Raw genomic sequence first — 22,432 nt, forward strand, 5'->3', positions numbered from 1 at the left:
CAATCATAGCTCACTGCAGCCTTGAACCCCTACCCTCAAGCAATCCTCCCACCTCAGCCTCCCAAAATGCTGGGATTACAGATGTGAGCCACCATGCCCAGCCTTCAGTTTATCTGTTAAAAAGATCAGTCCGGCAGCCGGACAGGGAAAAGGTGACAGAAATCAACCTAAGAGTGCATACAGGGAGGTGGCTACAGTCAAGAGATAACGCCATCATGGAGTGGAGGAAGTAAAATAAACTGGATTTGGGACATGCTTTGAGGTCGGAACCAAGAAGACTTGTTGATGGATTAGTTGTTGGGCGAAAGAGAGAAGTCAGGGATGCAGCAGTGATTTCAGGCCTGAGCAACTGGCTGAATGGGATCCCTTTACTGAAACAGAGTTGGAGAAATAACAGTTCTCTCTTGGAATTTAAGGGTATACTGAAGAATCACAAATTATTGGGCATAAAAATATGAAGCTTTTTTTTTTTTTCCCCACTAACCACCACACTATAGTACATTGACTTCATCTGGCATCTGGATAGCAGTTCTTTAATAATTTCTGGCCAAATTCCATAACTTTCTGGTCACTCTCTATTTTTAGATAGTCTCGTTTCACCATTAGACTTCATCCTGGTTATTTTTCTAAATCACAAGTATTTTAAAAATCTTATTTATTTATTTGAGATGGAGTCTCAGTCTGTCGTCCAGGCTGGAGTGCAATGGTATAGTCTCAGCTCACTGCAACCTCTGCCTCCCAGGTTCAAGCAATTCTTGTGCCTCAACCTCCTGAGTAGCTGGGATTATAGGCTGTGTCACATCACCCGGCTAATTTTTTTTATTTTTAATAGAGATGGGGTTTCATTATGTTGGCTATGCTGGTCTCGATCTCCTGACCTCAGGTGATCTGCCTGCCTCGACCTCCCAAAGTGCTGGCATCACAAGCATGAGCCACTGCCCAGCCAAAAATTTATTATGTTTTTTATAGAGATAGTGTTGCCCCAGCTGGTCTTGAACTTCTGACCTCAAGCCATCCTCCCCGCTTGCCCTCTCTAAGTGCTGCGATTACAGGCATGAGCCACTGTACCTGGCCCAACCTGTTTGTTTTTACATCCTTAGTCTTCAATCTCAGACTGGATGTAAACCCATCTTTTCCCCTTTCCCTAGCTGCAGCCACAACTAACTGTCTATGATTCAGGCACCCCAGAAGTTGGAAGGGAAAGGAAATTCCCTCTTTATTTTCACTAATCTCTCACTTAAATCCAACATCTCCTTTAAGTGTGAATGTGGGCAGCAAACCTCAGTAGTTCCTATAGTATCTGTGAGTTTGTCCCTGACAGCAATCACAGATGTTCTCATATCACATTACAGTTGTTGTAGAGATTGAAAAATACCATTTACACTTGTCACACCTTTCAAATTACAGTAGTTAATTGGCCTGCTATTAGCTCTTTATTCACTGTATAATTTAGAAGCACATGTATTACTATATCACCAGCTGTTCTTTTAATAGTTTGATACCTTTATTTCGATGTAATTGGTTTGCTGTACTCCTATGTATTTACTTTTATGTTGTTAAAAACATGATTGTGAGAAGGATCCCAAATCGCCGATGTAGAAAGGGGTCCTTGATACAAAGAAAGGTGAAGATCCCCTAGGAGAGGTTTGAAAAGGGTGGGGAGGGAGGTGGTCTGCTCTTCCCAACATCATGAGCCACTGTGCCCAGCCAAAAATTTATTATGTTTTTTATAGAGATAGTGTTGCCCCAGCTGGTCTTGAACTTCTCACTTCAAGCCATCCTCCCTCCTTGCCTGGGCCCACCCTTTAAACCCAGGAGACGGAGACTGAGGAGTAGGTGGGTCTCCTTAATTTTTTCCTTTAGTCACACTAGAGAAAATGTATGATCAGTTACAAAGAAGTTAAATAACACCACAATCTGGGCATATTTTATCAAGAAATATCAAGTATCACAGCCTTGGTTTTTAAAATGGTTACATCTGAAACCCACATGGGAGTATGTGGTCTTGCACTTTGCTGCTTGGCGAGCTCTATGCTATCTAGACATATGCAGCTTCAATGATGGGGTTGGTAAAATGGGACTCAGCCTATGTGTAACTAGGAGAATGATTCAGCCTGATGGGGTAATAACCGCTTGTTGATCTCCCAGGGTGGAGATTAGTGAAGGGGCCAAAGCAACATCATATCCTGATAACCACGATTTCTAAATATGCTTTAAGGCTACAGAGAGCAATGCTCCACTGTTTGGAGCTATTCCTGTGTTCATAGAAGGGTGAAATTGGAAGAATCCTATGAGATTCCATCCTAACGGTTAGTCACCATATGTCTGGAGTACCATTCCAGATCACCTCTTTTGTACTTTTTAGAGATTTTAAGTTCATAAGTCAAGAATGTGATGCCTTGGCAGGGCGTGGTGGCTGACACTTGTAATCCCAGCACTTTAGGAGGCCAAGGTGGGAGGATCACTTGAGGTCGGGAGTTTGAGACCAGCCTGGCCAATATGGTAAAACCCCATCTCTAAAAATACAAAAATTAGCCAGGTGTGGTGGCAGGCACCTGTAATCCCAACTACTTAGGAGGCTGAGGCAGGAGAATTACTTGAACCTGGGAGGCGGAGGATACAGTGAGATTGTGCTACTGTGCACCAGCCTGGGTGAGAGAGTGAGACTCCATCTCAAAAAAAAAAAAGTGAAGTCTCAACATAGAGCGTTTGGGAAGCCAGTTAGCGTGGAAGGCAAGGACTGGGTAAGATCTCTTTTGCTGACTGTGACGGGTAGGTATTATCAAATACTACTGTATTGCACGACTTCACGATGATGGATTTAGAGTACGTGCCATCTTTGTAAATGGCTTTATATCTGGGTTATGCTTTTGTGTTCCAAGAAAACAACTTAATCGCTTAGATAATGAAAAGTGGATAGGCTGGGCACAGTGGCTCCTGCCTGTAATCCCAGCACTTTGGGAGGCCAAAGAGGGAGGATCTTCAACCCAGGAGTTTGAGACCAACCTGGGCAACACAGTGAGACCCCCATCTCCACAAAAATACAAAAAAAAAATTAGCTGGGAATGGTGGTGTGCACCTGTGTTAGGTGTTTAGGAGGCTGAGGTTGGAGGATCGCTTGAGCCCAGGAATTTGAGGCTGCACTATGAGCTATGATCATGCCACTGCACTGCACTGAAGCCTGAGTGACAGAGCAAGACTGTGTCAAAAAAAGAAAAGAAAGGAGAAAGAGAGAAAGAAAAGTAGATAGATTTGGATTCAAAAATTTCATTTTCAATCTCAAGCAAGCCTTTTTCCTTATTCTGATTACATGGGATTTTTGATGGCACCTCTTTAATTGTCTTTGAACTGGATGAAGAAATGATGAAGATTAACTTCTCAGATTTTCTTATTATGTATTTTTTTAGCATGCTGTATCTTCTTTATGTCCTGTAACTCTGTTACTTTTCATCTGAAAAAGGGGAAAGAAGCATGTGTGTGCGCACACATGTGCACACACATTTATATGTACACAACACAATCAGAAAAATAAATTTTTGATCCTTCTCAGAATTACAGCATTGATTCTTTCATTGTTATTTTGTTATTGTTGCCCAGGCTGGAGTGCAGTGGTGGGATCTCAGCTTACTGCAGCCTCCACCGCCTGGGTTCAAGTGATTCTCCTGCCTCACCTTCCTGAGTAGCTGGAGTTACAGCTGCCCATCATCACGCCTGGCTAATTTTTGTATTTTTAGTAGAAATGAGGTTTCACCATGTTGGCCAGGCTGGTCTCGAACTCCTGACCTCAGGTGATCTGCGTGCCTCAGCCTCCCAAATTGCTGGGATTATAGGCGTGAGCCACTGTGCCTGGCCAGCATTGATTCTTACAGTTCAGACGTATTCACATTTGAGAAAAAAAAAGGAAGACATGACAAATGAGCATTACTAGTAAAACAATTCTCCTTGGAAACATACCCAACAGTGCTGTCATGCCCGTCTGAACATGCAAAAACGCCTGCTTTGGGGATATCTGATTTAAGCACTTTAAGGCCTCAGCTGCCTTCTTCTGTGATTGACGTGTTCATCTCCTCTCCCTTCCCCAGTTCCCTGGTGATGAGCAGTCGCCTCTTTATTTTTATTTGACCTGAAGCCAGTTGCACTGATTCCAAGAGAGAGGAAAAGGCCTGGCGTGGCTTCTCTCCCTTCAAGCTGGCCCGCTGAAATGATTGATAATTCCCAGAGATCACTCTTCAAAGAGTAACTCCTTTTCATTTGGCCTGATTTACCATGGCTTTCTCCTACTTATTCTTGGTTTGGGAACTAGACAGTGCCCCATTATCTAGCCATGAAAGCAGGGATGGCACTAAAGGTGGCCTCATATTACTGCTTAAAGGCCTATTAGAAATCTCATTTTGCTTTTTGGAGATGTCGTTGTGATGCAAGGTGGTTCAGGGTTTCATGATTGCTGAAAGCCCTTTGTCTGGGCTCACCCGTTGTGTCCTGAGATTTGCAGTGCTGTTTTCCTATTGCTATTCCGAAACAGGAATACTGTCACTTTGAGGATTTCATGACATGAGTTGTGAAAAACATACTTAAAGCAGGAAAATTGCCGCTGAACAGAAAGGCGCTATCGAGTCTCCCCTCCGATACAAGTGACAACCTCTACTCTCTTTAGCCTTCCCGACATAGGATTTCCCCGCGGAGGTTCGGATAAATGAGTATCTGCCAAGTTACTACTGTAAGGTTCAACAAAGAGGGTGTTTTCTATGATTCTGCACCCTCCCTGTCCCCATTTTTTTTTCTTGGAAGCAAACGATTGTGTTTTCTTCTGCTTAACACTCATCAGCTGCCAGACCCTGACTTACACGCTACTGACCTTGGGAGCTGGCCTCATCTTCTCTCTGGGCCACTGTTTCCTGGGCAGTTTGCATTCTCAGCTGGAAACACTCAGAGACCTTGAACATAGAGTCCCTTTACCCCTGTATGTCTCAGTTTTTTCAATTCTAAACAAAGGACAACTCATTCTTCATGTTGTGTGGATTTAACAAAATCACTTGTAGAAAGTGCATAACCCACAGCCGGGCACAGAGGCCACTACTCACCCCACAAGTATTTGTCGAGTGTGCCTACTATGTGCCAGACAGTGTCCTAAGTGCTGGGGACACCAAGAGGAGCAAACACAGGACCAGTGCCTACCTTGTGGAGCTTTCAGATCAGTAGAAGATTTGAGCATTAATTAGATAATCACAAGGGCTTCTATCTCAAAATTGGGCCAAGGACCAGGAAGGAAAATGACAGGACACTTCCTTCGGCCCTGATGTAATCAAAGGACATTTTTCAGTAACGTTTTTTTTCTTATTGAGATGGAGTCTTGCTCTGTTGCCCAGGCTGGAGTGCAGTGGCACCATCTTGGTTCACTGCAGCCTCTGCCTCCTGGGTTCAAACGATTGTCCTGCCTCAACCTCCCAAGTAGCTGGGATTACAGGCGTGCGCCAACATAACTGGCTAATTTTTGTATTTCTAGGGGAGATGGGGTTTCACCATGTTGGCCAGGCTGGTCTCGAACTCCTGACCTCAGGAGATCTACCTGCCTCAGCCTCCCAAAGTGCTGGGATTACAGGTGTGAGCCACCGTTCCCGCCTCAATAACATTGGAATGGAGATCAGAAGCAGAAATAAGAGGAAACAAAGAAAAAGAAGTGTCAGGCCCTGTACCAGCCCCAAGGTACCTTTCAGCAAATTAGGAAAAGGTATCCTCAGCTTAGGGCAGATGTGGCCACACCCCCAGGAGCAGAGCATGTGCTGGGTTTTAGCACCCTTGTGGCCTAACTGCTGGGTGCCCTTGAGCAGAAAACAACCAGGACCTCTGTATAGGGTGCCCCTGGCTAGTAGTAGGGGGATCCTGGAGGCAGAGGGAAGCTCCTTAGCAAAGGCCCTGAGGTGAGAGAAGCAGGGCACATTTGAGGAGCTGTAAAGTATCAGTGAGGCAGGAGAATAGGGTCTGCGGCCAGGGAACCTAAGGCTGTCTCATGCCCTAGAACTAAATCGAAAGGAAAGCCCTAACTTTCCACCCTTAAGTAACAAAAAAAAAAACAGAGGCTACTCCCTTTGCAACCCCCAAGACTTTCTGTGCAGCAAATGGGAAATTGTGTGCCTGCGACCACCCAATCATAGACCGATTGTGGGCGAGTCTTTGCATAACTTTGTAACTTCACTTCAGCCTCTGGTTGGCTGCTTTCTGCAACCAATCAGACTCATTGCTGGCTACCGCTTACTTCATTTACATGAGGTCACCATGGAGTGGCCAATGGGAAAGTTCTAGGTGCTATTTGGACCCAAGAAGATTCTGTATGAGGGCCCCTGAGTCACTGCTTGGGCTCGCTCCCACACTGTGGAGTGTACCTTTGTACTTTTCAGTAAATCACTGCTTTTGTTCTTTTCTTGCTTCATTCTTTCTTTGCTCTGCCAGGTGTTTTGTGCAATTCTTTGTTCAAAACACCAAGTACCTGGACAATTTACAGTCACAGCCCGCGGCTGGTGACACCTGCAGGGTTGGAGCATGAGAAGCAAGGCCGCTGGGAGGGGATCCAGAAAGTTCTCAGTAAATAGCCAGTGAGAATGCATTAGTGCATCATTCCCATGAATTCACTGCCAACACACCGAGGTCTCCTTATAAACACCAAGGTCTCTCTAGAAGCTGTTGAATTTTAACTAGTGAAGGGAAATTACTTCAGGAATATGATTTGTTGGTGTCACACAACTGAGATACAGATAATCAGGACAGTGGATGAGGAGAGACATTTAATGTGGAAAGCAGGGAGCCCGGGCTGAGCAGGTGGCTCATGCCTGTAATCCCGGTTCTTTGGGAGGCTAAGGTGGGAATATTGCTTGAGGTTGAGTTGGAGACCATATAGCGAGACCCTGTCTCTACAATTAAAAAAAATTTTTACTTAAAAACCGTCAAAGAGGCCGGGCACGGTAGCTCACGCCTGTAATCCTAGCACTTTGGGAGGCAAAGGTGGGTGGATCACGAGGTCAGGAGATGGAGATCATCCTGGCCAACATGGTGAAACCCCATCTCTACTAAAAAATACAAAAATTAGCTGGACGTGGTGGCACGTGCCTGTAGTCCCAGCTACTTGGGAGGCTGAGGCAGGAGAATTGCTTGAACCCGGGAGGCGGAGGTTGCAGTGAGCCGAGATCGCGCCACTGCACTCCAGCCTGGTGCCTGGCAACAGAGAGAGACTCTGTCTCAAAAAAAAATGTAAAAGACGCTGGGCACTTTGGCTCACACCTGTAATCCCACCACTTTGGGAGGCAGAGGTGGGCAGATTACCTGAGGTCAGGAGTTCGAGACCAGCCTGGCCAACACAGTGAAACCCCATCTCTACCAAAAAATACAAAAATTAGCTGCACATGGTGGCATGTTCCCATAGTCCAACTATTCAGGAGGCTGAGGCAGGAGGATTACTTGAACCCAAGAGGCAGAGGTTGCAGTGAGCCGAGATTGTGCCACTGCATTCCAAGCCTGGGAGACAGAGCAAGACTTCATCTCAAAAAAAAGAAAGAAATGGAAGAATCACCTCTTAGAAAGGACCTATCCAGCTGGAAAACCAGAGCCTGACAACAGCACTGCACTCACTAGGAATGGTGCTGATAAACTCTATGTTCTTTGTGGCTTTGATTTCTTTGGTTCTGGAATAATTCAGAAGAGCATTCATTCATTCAAACAAATATACTATATCAAGCTTTTTCTTTTTCTCAGTCAGAGTTTTTGGAGGGAAATAAAACCCGTGGATCCTGGAGAATTATGCACTGTTGCCAGTTAGCTTTGCAATCTGTGCCAGGCTGGGCATTTGCATGTGTTTGCCCATTTGAGGCCTGGTGTGTCAGCACTCTATAGTGAGGGGTGCTTGGGTTTCGGGATTGTATGAGTCTGGGCCCAGGTCCTGACTAGGCCACCTACAGCTGTGTGACCTTGGGCAGGTTAGTCAACCTGTCTGTGCCATGAGTTACTCTAAGCTCTAGCTGTTATTTGGGAGAGTTTTGAGGCCAGGGCACTTGGGAGTCCTTTACTTGCAAAGTCATTTTTGTTCTGGGGATGCTATACTGGGAGCAACCTCCATGTGATCTACGTCCTCTGAGGGTTTCTTTCTTTTATATCTGAACAGTCTTGGCCTTTGTTTTTTAGAGGTAGCTGTACTTTGCTTTGGGGAAAACATAAAGAACATGAATTAAGACAGACTTGTAAGGCCTTGTCATCAGTTAGTGCGTCTGTTAAACTTTAAGGGGGAATAAAAGACTATATAGTCTTGATTTTTTAAATGTGGTATCTGTGATTTTTAAAAAAGCCCATAATATGAAAACTCCCACAAGAGCAGACACTATCAACTGATCCAGCACTTGAGGTATTTTATATCTTATTAAGATGAAGCAGTGAAAGCAACCCAATCATCCTATAGTTTCGTTGTTTTCAGATAAACATAGAAATGGACCCTTCTGGTCTTGAAGCTTAAAACTTAATTTATCTGAGTTCCTTCCTCAGGGAAGGACCCCCAGGCCTCTCAAAAAAAAGGAAGTATCAAAGAACTGAAACTCATCATATCACCACATCTAGACAGTGAGATCCCATAGCCTTCATGCATCATGACTGGTTCCTTGTCCCTCCCTAGTTCCTGCTTTCTTAAACATTGTCGCCATTTCTTTCCTGCTGTATAAATCCCTAGTTTTTGTCAGTCTGGGAGGTGGATTTGAGACTGATCTCCCATCTCCTCCTTGGCTGCAGAACTCAATTAAGATTAAAGCCTTCTTTCTGGGTAAGACTCATCAGCTCAGTGACTGGCATTTTGTGTGGTGAGCAGCAAGAGCTACACCAAACCCCTGATGTTTCTGTAACAGCAGCAGAACTTAAAAATGTGCTTGAATTTAAACCACATTGACCTGGAATGCACACTAATCAGAGATCAAAACTAATATTCCTTTCAGTAAAGAGATGAACTGCAGTCCTTCATGTCAATGGAAAGTTAGAGAAAGAGCGTTTCATGACATCATACTGCAGTACATGAAGGCAGCTGCTCCTCTGTCTCTTGCATTGCATCAAATAGTCTTATGTCAATAACATGTATGTTGCACCTTCTGGACTAAAATGCACATATAGCAGCCTGAGTCCTTCAAAGGAAGAATAGGCTAACAATGATTTAAGATTATGCTGTTTTTCTAAAAAAAATCCATCCCAGTGTTTTAAAATAATGCAAAGTCAAGCATATACCTTTCTATCTAAAATGACATTGTTGCTTGCTGGATGGATGAAGCACTTAATCAGAGAGGCCATTATGTTGTCAAAGGCAATGCCAAGGCTGAAGGACTGGATTCTCATGGGCATATGACCATTTTATTGCTTTTCAGCCCGCGGCCACCAATCCCTCTCTCCCTCCTGCTGACAGAAGAGGAAGCAGCCCTCTACATTCAATCTTTCTGGAGAGCCTATGTGGTAAGACTCATATGCAACCGTGGTATTTGATTTAATGGGGAATTTTTGTGAGGTAGAGGGTCCAGGGGAAACCTTAGATGAGTTATAAACAGGATATTATATTTACTATCCAGACCTCAGAAATAAGATTCTCTGCACAGTGAGTCTTAAAGAATGATTTAGAATTTTTACTGCAACTGGCTGGGCATAGTAGCTCATGCCTGTAATCCCAAAACTTTGGGGAGGCCAAGGTGGGAGGATCACTTGAGCCCAGGAGTTCAAGACCAGTCTGGGCAACATGATGAAACCTCGTCTCTGCCAAAGTAAAGAAAAGAAATACAAAACTTAGCCTGCATGGCACACATCTGTATCTAGCTGTTCTTGGGAGGCTGAGGTGGGAGGATGGCTTAAATCCAGGAGGCAGAGGTTGCAGTGAGTGGAGATTGTGTCACTGCACTCCAGCCTGGTTGACAGAGAGAGACCCTTTCTCCAAAATAACCAAACTGGCCAACATGGAAAAACCCTGTCTCTACTAAAAATACAAAAATTAGCTGGGTGTGGTGGTGCATGCCTGTAATTCCAGCTGCTTAGGAGGCTGAGGCATGAGAATCACTTGAACCCAGGAGGTGGAGGTTGCACTCAGCCAAGATTGTGCCACTGCATTCCAGCTTTGGCAATGGAGTGAGACTGTGTCCCAAAAAAAAAAAAAGAGTAAGAGCAAAGTGCAAAAGAATAGTCACTCTCAAGCCTGTCCTTCAAACAGGTGTGTGCTGTTTATTTCAAATGAACTCATACCCAGAAGCCCAGGATGTAACCAGTAGGTAACAGTAAAAGGGGAACTGTTCTGTCCCTGATTCTTCCATGGTAAGATTCCACCCACCCTCATCCTTCCAAATGCAAGGAGCTTTGGGACTCCTTCTTAGTGCTATGAACACAGCAGGAAAAGCAGTCTGCAAGACAACTGAACTCCCCCTCTCGTACCAGCAAACATTGCCATATAAAAAGATGTCAAAGTGGCTCCAGATTTAACTATAGCTATAGCACTATTATCATACAATAGCTATAAATGTGCCCCAGTGTAAAAAAGATGCTTAAGGGGGTATCAGTGTATACCTTATGAAACTTCAGGCTGTTCAAATCTAAACACCTCCTCTGCTAAACTCATAACCAAAGGGGGCTTTGAAAGGGGGAATGATTTTAAGCCATCACTAGAAGGAAAAGATGTCTGATGTATGGATGACCTTAGAAGGCACCGCAGAAAAGAGGGACTTCATCAGTCTTAAAGGAAAAGTGGGCACTGGTATGTCAGCTGGGACCAAGAAGGCATTCCAGGGAGAGGAAACAGTGTACATACATGGTTAAAAGAAAAACTTTAGACAAATTTAGCAGAATTTATTTGAGCAAAGAACAATTCATGAATTGGGCAGCACTCAGAACTGGGAGTGAGGTTCAGAGAACTCTACCCAGCAACCTAAGCAGGCCTCATTTATAAACATGTAGTCCCAGCTACTCAGGAGGCTGAGCCTGGAGAATAGTTTGAACCCAGGAGGCGGAGGTTGCAGTGAGCAGAGATGGTACCAGAAAGTGGAAACAACATCCAGAAACACCTTGATTGATTACAGCTTGGCATTGTTTTATATGGGGATGTGGTCTTATCAGTTGGCAGCCTGCAAGTGACTGAAGCTTATCTGCTGTGATTGGCTGAGACTCAGCTACTTGTTACAAGAACGTACTCGTAGATTGCAGTTCATAATCCACAGAGACAGGTTTAAGCCAAATTTGACACTATTATGCCATTTTTTGTTAAAGCACATTGTATATTTTTAACACACGCACACACACATGCATAGGAAATTAGCTAAAAGGAAGCCTTAATCTGACAACAGCAAGTACCTTGGGATTATTGGGAAAGAACTAGGGAGACTCTAGTTTTATGTATACTGAATACATTTCTTACAAAGAGAATGTAGTATGATTTCGTTTAATTAAAAATGAATTTAAACCAGAGATCATCTCAATGGATATAGAAAAAGCACTTGACAAAAGTGTTTTCATGACAAAAACACTTAAACTAGGAATAGAAGGGGATTTCTTCAACCTGATAACGCTGTGAAAACCGCAAAGCTAACATCACATTTGTTGGTGACAGACTGGATATTTTCCCCCTAAGATTAGGAACAAGAGGATAGTGTCCTCTCTTGCCACTTCAATTTAACATAGTACTGGTGGTTCTAGCCAGGAAAATTAGGCAAGACAAAGAAATAAAAGCATTTGGATTGGAAACAAAAAAGTAAATCTATTTCTAGTCATAGACGATGTGATCTTATGTATGGAGAATTGTAAGGGTTCACTAAAAACAACCTATTAGAATTAATAAACAAGACTGCAGGATACATGATGAATATACAAACACCAACTGTACTTCCATACACTTAGCAATGAACAATCTGAACATGAAATTAAGAAAATAAATTCCATTTGCAATGGTGTGTAAAAGAATAAAATAGGAATAAATTTAGCAAAAGAAGTGCACGCTGAAAACTATAAACCATCGTTGAAAGATATTAAAGAAAACCTAATTAAATGGAAAGACGTCCTGTATTCATTGACCGGTAGACCTGATATTGTCAAGATGGCAGTACTCCTCACAGATCTACAGATTCAACACAATGCCTATCAAAATCCCAGCTGGGGTTTTTTTTTTTTTTTAGTAGAAATTAACAAGCTGATCCTAAAATTCATATGAAGATGCAAAGGGACCCAAAACAGTCAAAACAATCTTTAAAAAGAAGAACCTAGTTGGCCAAGCGCGGTGGCTCACACCTGTAATCCCAGCACTTTGGGGGGCTGAGGAAGTCAGATCACGAGATTAAGAGATCCAGACCATCCTGGCCAACATGGTGAAACACCGTCTCTACTAAAAAATACAAAAACTAGATGGGCGTGGTGGTGTGTGCCTGTAGTCGCAGCTACTCGGGAGGCTGAGCCAGGAGAATCATTTGCACCCAGGAGGCGGAGGTTGCAGTGAGCAGAGATGGCATCACTGTTCTCCAGCCTGGCTCCATCTCAAAAAAAAAAAAAAACAATAAATTGGAGGACTCACCCTTTCCTATTTCAGAACTCACTACAAAGTACAATAATCAAGGCTGTGTAGTACTAGCATAAGGATAAATGTGTATATAAATGAAACAGAATTGAGAAATCCAAAAGATCTCCCCAAATCAAGACCGACTCCACCAGAGATTTGAACGAGCAATCTTGCAGTTGCAGGCCCTACACCAACTGCGATAACAAGCCAGTTGCATTAAGGAAAGGCTGAAAGCTTTCTTAAGCCGAATCTTGAATGAGAATGCTGCACCCTGAGGCGATGTGGCCTGCCCGAAGCTGGGCGGGGCTGACAGCCAGCAGCCGCTTCTTTTCTTTCAGCCAGTGCACCCAAAGAAAAAAAACACTTGCCACTTTGGGTTGAAAAGCCACATTTGCAGCTACTGCTGCGGCGCTTCGCGAGTTTCCCAGCCCCCGTGGCTTTCAGTCGCCATGATGACGCCGCCAGAACCACTTGCAGGCCTGGGCCACTCCCCGAGCTACTGCCCACACAGGGACCGGCGGCCAGCAGGCAAACGCCCTGGGGAGCCTTTCTACACTGCTGCCTGGGACTGGAACCCTGGATGCTTGCCAGAACCATGCGCCAGACTGCCGCGCCCCGCCCCCGCTCCCCTGCAGGCTCGGGCTAGTACCTTGCCTCTCCTGTTTTTCTTTGGCAGAAGGCTTGCTGTGTGCACCCGGATCCACCCGCGGATCTGCCATGGTCTCCGCAGTCCCCATTCCCAGCCGTCAAGGAACAAAAGACCTGGGGGGCAGTGCTCGCCCGCTATGCCCCACAGGCTACTGCAGGAAAAAACTGCGGTGTTTTTTTTTAGATGGAGTCTTGCTCTGTCGCCAGGCTGGAGTGCAGTGGCGCAATCTCCGCTCACTGCAACCTCCGCCTCCTGGGTTCAAGCGATTCTCCTGCCTCAGCCTCCCGAGTAGCTGGGACCAAAGGCCACCACACCCAGCTAATTTTTGTATTTTTAGTAGAGACGGGGTTTCACCATGTTGGCCACGATGATGTCGATCTCTTCTTGACCTCGTGATCCGCCCGCCTAGGCCTCCCAAAGTGCTGGGATTACAGGCGTGAGCCACCGCGCCCAGCCAAAACTGCGCTTTTAATTCTGGCTGGGCCCAGCCGCGTAAGACCAGCTGTGTTGTGCCTCCCAGGCACCTCTCCTCTGGTCCCAGCTGGGGCTACTTCAGGTGTTCTTAAAGAGACAGGACCGAATGGGGCCGGTTTTACTCACGATTTTGAAGTCTTATTCTCCAGCTGTACCCCTCTTCTGATGTATCCCTCTCCTGGCTGGCTCGCCAAAATGTAATATTGGGGTTCAAGGGTTCAGGGTGCCCTCAGCTCCCCTGAGAGGGCGTTTCTCCAGGTTCTTGGTCTCCTGCCCTCTCAAGAATGAGAGAGGGGACCACAGGGCAGTGCACAGTAAATGCTGGACTCCAAAGTGTTTGTAGAAAGTGATTTATTTAAAGAGAAAGAGAAACCAGAGAAGAAGAAAGAAATAGCTAACTCTCACACCGAGACAATCCAGAAAGATGGAATCCAGGAGAGGAAAGCAGCTTCCACACTGAGTAAAAGGGAATAGAGAGGGGGTTTGGGAGGGGAAGACAGGCTTCCACGAGAGAATGTGGAAGGGGACCCCAGAGGGGAAATCCAGGATAGGGAAAAACAGCTTCCAGGAAGTGAGTGTTAGTGGAAGTGGACCCAAACACGGAGTGCGTAGGGGCATGGAAGAAGGGACTTTTAACCTGGGAGGAATCCCCGCCTTCTCCAAGACCCCTGGCCAATGAAAGGAGTTCCTTAAAACTTCCTCTGGAGTGATTGACGTTTAGTTTCTTCCCGTGCTGCTAACCGTTAAATCTCCCTAATGGAAAGAGATGGGAGGGGGACATGGTGCTGGGAAATTCTTGCCCTTAAAACTACGCCCCCTCATGGACCCAAAAGGAGAACACATTCCCTCATTCACATCCAAAAGAATGAAGTTAGAAGCCTACTTCATATCTTATACAAAAAATTAACTCAAAATTAATTAAATATCTTAATGAAAGTGTGAGAACTATAAAAATACTAAAAGAAAACATGGATGTAAATTTTCATGACCTTATATTAAGTAACAGTTTATATGACAAAAAGCCAAAGCAATGAAATAGATAAATTGGACTTCGTTAAATTAAAAACACATTTTGTGCTCCAAAGAACATCATCAAGTGAGTGAAACAAGAATCCACAGAACAGGAAAAAATATTTGCAAGTTCAGGCATTGGATAAGGGTCTCATATAGATTCATAATATATAAAGAATTCTCACAACCCAACAATGAAAGTACAAGTGAACCAGTTACAAAATTGGCAAAGGATTTGAGTAGACAGCTCCCCAAAGAATATATACAAATGGCCAGTAAACATGAAAAGATGCTCAACATCACTAGTCATAAGGAAATACAAATCAAAACCACAATGAGATATCACTTCATATCCACTAGCACAGCTATAATCAGAAAGACAATAACACAGAAACAGGTGTTGGTGAGAATGTAGAGGACATGGAAGCTTCATACAATGCTGATGAAAATGTGAAATGGTGCAGCCACTTTGGAAAAGAGTTTGGCAATTTCTCAGAGTTAAACTATATAGAGTATCCACTTTATATCCAGCAGCTTCACTCTTAGGTTTATATTTAAGATAACTAAAAAATACCTGTCCACACAAACACTTGTGCATGAATGTTCACAGAAGCTTTATTCATAGTGGCCAAAAAATGGAAACAGCTCAAATGTCCATCAACTGATGAAAGGAAAAAAAAAAGTGGTACATTCATTTATAAAAAAAAAAGTACTTGCCGGGAGCAACGATTCACACCCGTCATCCCAACATTTTGGGAGGCCGAGGTGGGCAGATCACCTGAGGTCGGGAGTTCAAGGAGCCTGACCAACATGGAGAAACCCTGTCTCCACTAAAAATACAAAAAATTAGCTCATGGTGGTGTATGCCTGTAATCCCAGCTACTCGAGAGGCCAAGGCAGGAGAATTTCTTGAACCCGGGAGGCGGAGGTTGCAGTGAGCTGGGATCCAGCCACTGTACTCCAGCCTGGGTGACAGAACAAGACTTCATCTAACAAAAAAAAAGAAAAGTCAGATTGTTTCAATGCACAACACTGAATGTTGGTTTTTTAATATTGTGAATTAAATCTGGTCATCTTCTGAAAACTTTCTTTTTCCAAGTGTGATTGGTAATAAGTCACGCACTGTTGTATCACTGGTGTTCTTCGGTTTAGGAAATCTCAGATACAATTGGTAAGAAAAAAACCTTGCTTTCTTGTGAAGTTCAAATATGAGGTTCTTATGGGCCATCATGATTGAAATTTCTTTAATGATTGAAGAAGCAGAGACCAGATAAATCCACTGAATATTTATTCTAACTAAATAAGTGCCGTGGTGTTTTATGCCTTCTGCTCATTTGCTTATTTCAACTCAGCCTAGTCACCCAGGGTGGCATGCATTAGCAGTGCTCCCCTCCTCCCAACATCAGCTCCCCCTCCAGGCATTGCAACAACTGAGAATTACAAAGTTCATCAATCATTACCCATTATTTGATGAACAACACAGTGCCAGGTTGCTACAGCAGCCCCTTCGAGGCCTTGCAAAAATAAAATAAAACAATGGAGATTTCTGATCTCTATTTCCAAAGAACAAGAATCTGTGCATTGAGTGAACTGACTGAGGGTAAATGAGGGGCCCCCCACCCCAAGGAGAAACAGCTTGGTATCAGCAGAGTACAAGGTTGAGGGTGGGATAGATCTCACCCTAGCTGTGGAGGGACTGTGTCAGCTTGGAAACGTATTCCATCCTTCTTGCTATAGGGGTTAGTTCATGATGGGCAGGGGATGGAAATCAGGCCAGTCAGGACCTAGTGAGACTCCATTCTGGGATCCTTGTTGGAGTGGGTGGGACAGAGCAGCCCTCTTTGCACTGGGGTTCCTAAGGCCAGACTGTCAGCACCATCTTAACACAGTGTGAAGAGCCTGTTGAAAAAATGACCACAGAGGCAAACAGGGCTAAAAGGCAGAGAAAGGGGCTGGTCCTGAGATTGTTGTTTGAGGCCCTGCATTCAACTATACCAGTGAGTCTCCTTAGAGATGGAGTTCAGGCCAGGCACAATGGCTTACGCCTGCAATCCCACACTCTGGGAAGCCGAGGTGGGTGGATCCCTTGAGGTCAGGAGTTCGAGACCAGCCTGGCCAACATGGTGAAACACCATCTATACTAAAAATACAAAAATTAGCTGGGTGTGGTGGCAGGTACCTGTAATCCCAGCTACTCAGGAGGCTGAGGCAGGAGAATCACTTGAACCCAGGAGGTGGAGGTTGCAGTGAGCCAAGATTGCATCATTGGACTCCAGTCTGGGAAACAGCCAGACTCCATCCATCTCAAAAAAAAAAAAGGACTTCGGTCACTTGCAGCCTTGAGTCCTGACAATACAACTTTCAGTATGAAAATATCCAGACTCTTTATTAGTTGCAGAAAATGAGGATATTGACACAAAATGGAAATCTGAACCCACCGGAACAGAGCAGTCATCTCAATTTGTCCCAGGAAAAGACTGTCCTATGTCAGCTGGAGGCCTGCTGGAGAGGGGAGACTATCCCAATGAGAAAAGTTTTCTAAAACATACATTTTTTTTTTAATTGTGCAAGTAATGCATACTCTTGTGGAAAAGTATGTCTTTTCTTGTGGAAAAGACAGGGTCTCACTTTGTCACCCAGGCTAGAGTGCAGTGGCATGAACACAGCTGACTGTAGCCTCAATCTCCTGGGCTCAAGCAATCCTCCCTCCCCAGCTTCCTCAGTAGCTGGGACTACAGGCACATGCCACCATACCCATCTAATTAAAAAAAATTTGGAGAAGGGATCTTCTCACTGTGTTGGCCAGGCTGGTCTCAAACTCCTGGGCATAAGGGATCCTCTCACCTCAGCCTCCCAAAGTGTTGGAATTATAGGAGTGAGCCACTGTGCCAAGCAATGCATATAAGATTTTTTTAAATACGATATTCATCCTTCTAGAATTTTTTCTATTCATATGAAAAATTTTATTTTTTTTACAAAATTGTGATTATAAACACTTTTTTGAGCCTGCTCTCTTTCCTTAATGATATATTGGAAATGTCTTTCCTTGTTGGCACACAAAGATGTACCTGACAAATTTTAATTCTTCTATGGCATATATATATATATATATATATATATATATATATATATATATATAATTTATTTATTTATTTATTTATGAGACGGAGTCTCGCTCTGGCACCCAGGCTGGAGTGCAGTGGCATGATCTTAGCTTGCTGCAATCTCTGCCTCCCAGGTTTAAGTGATTTTCCTGCCTCGGCCTCTCTAGTAGCTGGGAGTACAGGCGCCCACCACCATGCCCAGCTAATTTTTGTAAGTTTTAATAGTGACGGGGTTTCACCATGTTGGCCAGGCTGGTCTCAAACTCCTGACCGCAGGTGATCTGCCTGTCTTGGCCTCCCAAAGCACTGGGATATTACAGGCGTGAGCCACTGCACCCAGCCTATATATAGTGAATACATTGAGCCATAACTGAATCGTAGGTGGTAATTAGACATTCTGGTTTCCTCTCCTATATATTCAATGAAAAACATGACTGTTCACATTCACATGCCTGCAGTTCCGGCTACCCAGGAGGCTGAGCTAGGAGGATCACTTAATCCCTGGGACGTCGAGACTGCAGTGAGCGATCATGCACTCCAGCCTGAGTGACAGAGCAAGACCCTGTCTCTCAAAGAAAACATAACAAAACAGAGCAAAACAACAACAACAACAAACAAACAAAAGCAGAAACCAAAACCCCAAAAACATCCTCATTCATATGTCTACACACTTGTCCGATTTTTCTCCAGAAGATTAATTGCCGGCAGTGGAATTGATAGCTCAAAGAGTAAGCCCCATTTCTCAGAGTTCAGATCAGTATTGATAAATTACCCTCTAGAGAGGCTAGAGTTCAACCTTTAGACCAATCCGTGAGCACACCAGCAACGTATGCAAGTGTACTTTAGCCGTAGGTTTTGATGGGAAAGTAGACAGAGGAAGAAGGGATTGGGAGCGTGATGCTCATCCTGGGAGGGTGCAGCTGTGAGGACGCCATGCTAGAGAGTATGAGAAGGGAGGACCAGTTTGTTCAGTTGTGTGGGCTGTGCACTGCACAACTCGGGGATACCATTCAAAACCATATATATCAGGCTTGGAGAAACTTGGGAAATAGTAGTTGAGTGGCCACTTGCTACACTTTTTAAAATCCCACTGGCCTACGCAGCTCCTAGCCTATGGTTTTTAAAAGCCTTGGTAGCTGGAGGCTTGGTGAGTCAATGGAGCATGTATGAATGAAACCATACAGAAGCATTACTGTTTGATCAAGAATTTGTGTTTTCTTCCTGAAATAGTTTAGTATCTTAAATTAGATAAAACATGAATATTCAATACCATTTAATATTTGAGAATAATTATAAAATAAATGCTGGGTATTTACTCCGTAGAGTGTTATTCAAACACCAAAAATAATAAACATCGGGCATGATAACAAGATGGCAATTGCCCATAGTATTACTAAGAAAGAATAAAATGCCCTATGCTGATTGTTTTATAATTATATAAAAATAACTTTATATAGAAAATATGCTACAAAGACATATGTAAAATATTATTGTGATTGTTCAGTGGCAGGGTAAGGAGGATGTTTTTATTGTTTTTTCTGTTTTTAAAATTATTTACACAGAATATATATATTCTTTCACAAAGTAATAAAAACTTTATTTAAATACTTAGAAACCTACATTTAACCATAATTTTTTTTACTCTTCTTTAAATTTGACAGAATTAGGCTATTTTTTCTGAGCCTTTTTAGGATTGTGTATGTGTGCAAATATGCAAAAAATTGGAAACAGTAGTATTCGGAAAGTGTTCTTTGTTTTATTTTCATCTGATTGTTAATGTGCTCTGTTTATTCTGAAATTCCAAAACCATCTTGCTTTGTATTTTGTAGTCTTTTGAATAGTGGTTTTGGTTTTTGGTTTTGGCTGTGTGTGTGTGTGTCTCTGTACACAGTAAGTGCTTATGGTCAAATAATATTTTCTCTTGCTCTGTCGCCTGGCTGGAGTGCACAGGCGCGATCTCAGCTCACTGTAACCTCCATCTCCTGGGCTCAAGTGACTCCCTGCCTCAGTTTCCTGAGTAGCTGGGACTACAGGCACCTGCTACCATGCCTGGCTAATTTTTGTATTTTAGTAGAGATGGGGTTTCACCATGTTGGCCAGGATGGTCTCGATTTCCAGACCTCGAGATCTGCCCACCTTGCCCTCCCAAACTGTTGGGGTTACAGGCGTGAGCCACTGTACCCAGGGTTTTTTTTTTTTGAAAGGTCACTTGAAGTTCTCATTACTGGCCTTAACTTTCTTGTTTTCAGTGTTGTGGCGGAAGAGAAAGACAGTTTTTTTCATGTAAAGCATGCCCTATGGCAACTTGTTAATAATGTCAGCTCTAGCAGCAGACAGACCTGTTCAAATCCCAACATGTCAGGCTATTAACCCATTTATGCCTGAGGTTGCCATTTTTTGAATTTTTGCAAGCAGACCTTGGCAACGACCTTGAGTGGTAGGATATAAATAACTCCCACATGCTTAGCATTCAATAATGGAACACTAGATATAAATAGGTTTTAATAACCATGGGCAGATTATGTAACTTCTGAACCACAGTTTTCTTTCTGTAAAATGGGAATAATAATTCCTGCCTATGAAGATTGAATCAGATGCTTCAGTTCACATAAGGGACGTGGCACAGTGCTAAGGACACAGTAAACCCACAATAAATATTAGCTCTTGATATTATTGTTGCAGTTGTTGGCTTCATTTTCCTGAATAGAGCAGTTTTTTAAAAAGCCAACTGGCTGGGTGTGGTGGCTCAGGCCTGTAATCCCAGCACTTTGAGAGGTCGAGGCAGGTGGATCACTTGAGGTCAGGAGTTACAGACCAGCTTGGCCAACATGGTGAAACTCTGTCTCTGCTAAAAATACCAAAAAAAAAATTAGCCGGTTGACATGGTGGGCACCTGTACTTGGGAGGCTGAGGCCGGAGAATTGCTTGAACCTGGAAGGCAGAGGTTGCAGTGAGCTGAGATCATGCCACTGCACTCCAGCCTGGGTGACAGAGCGAGACTGTTTCAAAGAAAAAAAAAAAAGTACTTGAGGTTATATTCCCTAAACAGATCTAAGAGGTTTGGCGGGGGTGTGTGGTGTTTTGTTGTTGTTTTTTTAAAGCAGGGTCTCACTCTGTCACCCAGGCTAGAGGGTAGTGGTGCAATCTCAGCCCACTGCAACCTCCACTCCCCTCCACCCCGCCACCCCCCTGCTTCTGGGATCCTTTAAGTTCAGCCTCCCGAGTAGCTGGGACCCCAGGTGTGAGCTACTACACCAGCTAATTTTTGTAGTTTTTTTAAAGACAGGTCCACGTCTTTAAAACATGGTGAGACCATGTTGCCTGGTCTCAGAACTTGAGCTCAAGCAATCCTCCCACCTCCATCTCCCAAAGTGTTGGGATTACACGTTTGAGCCACCATGGCTGGCCAGTATTTGTGTTTAAAGAAAAACCCACTACTGATGTGACTGATGAGCTCGCACTTAGTCAAACATTTCTCATTCAAAATACTCCCAACCCAGGGTGACCCCTGAGATGGCTGGACCACAGAAACCTTTAGGAGTGGTCTTGATTTTGTTCTACTTCATCATGAAGTTTCAACAATCAGTTGTTTAAGCACCAGATTCTTTTTTCCTTCTGCTTTCTCTCGAGTGCCTGGCTTCCCCATATTGTTGATCTGCTTTCCCTGGCTTCCTCTTCCTCCCTTCCAGAGAGGGGTGTCTCCTGCTGCAGCTGTTCCAGGAAGGGGTTGGGGGTGCATTTCCTCCCTTTGTGTGAACTCATTAGCCCTGTCTCTGGCTTTCCCCCAGGGAAGGGAAAGCCACCCAACCAGGTGAGCCAGTGTCATTTAAAGCAGCACTTCCGTTCTCAGGCAGGGGTTGGCTGTCATTTATGGATGACTTCAACTATGGCCCAGGTGAAGAGAGATGGCCTCTGGCACAGAGACAATGGCCAACAGCTTGGGATATGAGTCACATTTTCCCGGTGACTGGTATGCTGCCTAGAACTCCTGTGCAAGACAATTATATTTTGATACTTTGCAATTTGGGGTCTGATTTGAAGGCAGTATAGCACCATAGTTAACCAAGCGGGTGCTACAATGAGATCGATTCGTTCGCTAATATTTGCTCACTAGTAATTATTGAGTGTGTACAATGTGGCAGGCAAGCATTGTTCTGGATGCTGGGCATACTGTGGGGAAGAAGACAAAGTCCCTGCCCTCATGGAGTTTGCATTCTTTCAGGAGACTATAAACAGATACAAATAAATAGTAACATAACATCAAAGAGTGTGTCAGTTAGCTATTGCCACAACAATGCTGCATAACAAATCACCCCCAAACTCCAAAACCCAGCAGCTCACAATATACATTTATATCTTGTAACCACTGCATGAGTTCTTCCTGTGTCTGCACAAACAAAAGCAATTCATAGAGACCAGGCACTGCATTAAAGAAAGAGTTTAATTGACATGAGGCTGGCCATGCCATGCAGGAGACGGAGTTACCACTCAAATCAATATCCTAAAGGCTTGGAGGCTAGGGGTTTTTCAAAGATAGTTTGGTGGGGTGGGAGGCCAGGGAATGGGTGCTGCTGATTGGTTGGGGATGAACTCATAGGGGTGTGAAAGCAGTCCTTATGTGCTGAGTGTACTTCTGGGTGGGGCCACAGGACTGGTTGA

At 44.0% G+C, this 22,432-nt stretch overlaps 2 protein-coding genes across 11 annotated transcripts in view; one reads left to right on the forward strand and one right to left on the reverse strand.

Moving 5' to 3' along the window:
- The window catches only part of KNOP1 (lysine rich nucleolar protein 1), a 179,671-nt gene that overhangs the window by 100,732 nt on the left and 56,507 nt on the right, over positions 1 to 22,432 (reverse strand). For 6 of the 9 annotated variants that reach the window (XR_013524711.1, XM_078344810.1, XM_078344817.1 and 3 more), the window contains exon 1: positions 13,185 to 13,398. The exons of 1 other annotated variant lie outside the window; for it this stretch is intronic. Coding sequence is in view for 5 of the 8 variants with exons in the window: in XM_078344810.1 (XP_078200936.1) it covers positions 13,185 to 13,272 (88 nt within the window). In the remaining 3 variants the exon portion in view is untranslated. Of the gene's footprint in view, positions 1 to 13,184; positions 13,399 to 13,784; positions 14,267 to 22,432 lie in introns of those variants that run through there. 2 more of the 9 variants (XM_078344814.1, XM_078344820.1) reach the window with 1 other exon arrangement.
- Positions 1 to 22,432, forward strand: part of IQCK (IQ motif containing K) — a 149,539-nt gene that overhangs the window by 71,763 nt on the left and 55,344 nt on the right. Inside the window, exon 7 of one of the 2 annotated variants that reach the window (XM_035267114.3) lies at positions 9,384 to 9,468. The exons of the other annotated variant lie outside the window; for it this stretch is intronic. Coding sequence (XP_035123005.3) covers positions 9,384 to 9,468 — 85 coding nt within the window. The remainder of the gene's footprint in view (positions 1 to 9,383; positions 9,469 to 22,432) is intronic. 2 annotated transcript variants of the gene reach the window in all.

This window comes from Callithrix jacchus, chromosome 12 (assembly GCF_049354715.1).
Source record: "Callithrix jacchus isolate 240 chromosome 12, calJac240_pri, whole genome shotgun sequence".
NCBI classification, from domain to species: Eukaryota; Metazoa; Chordata; class Mammalia; order Primates; family Cebidae; genus Callithrix; species Callithrix jacchus.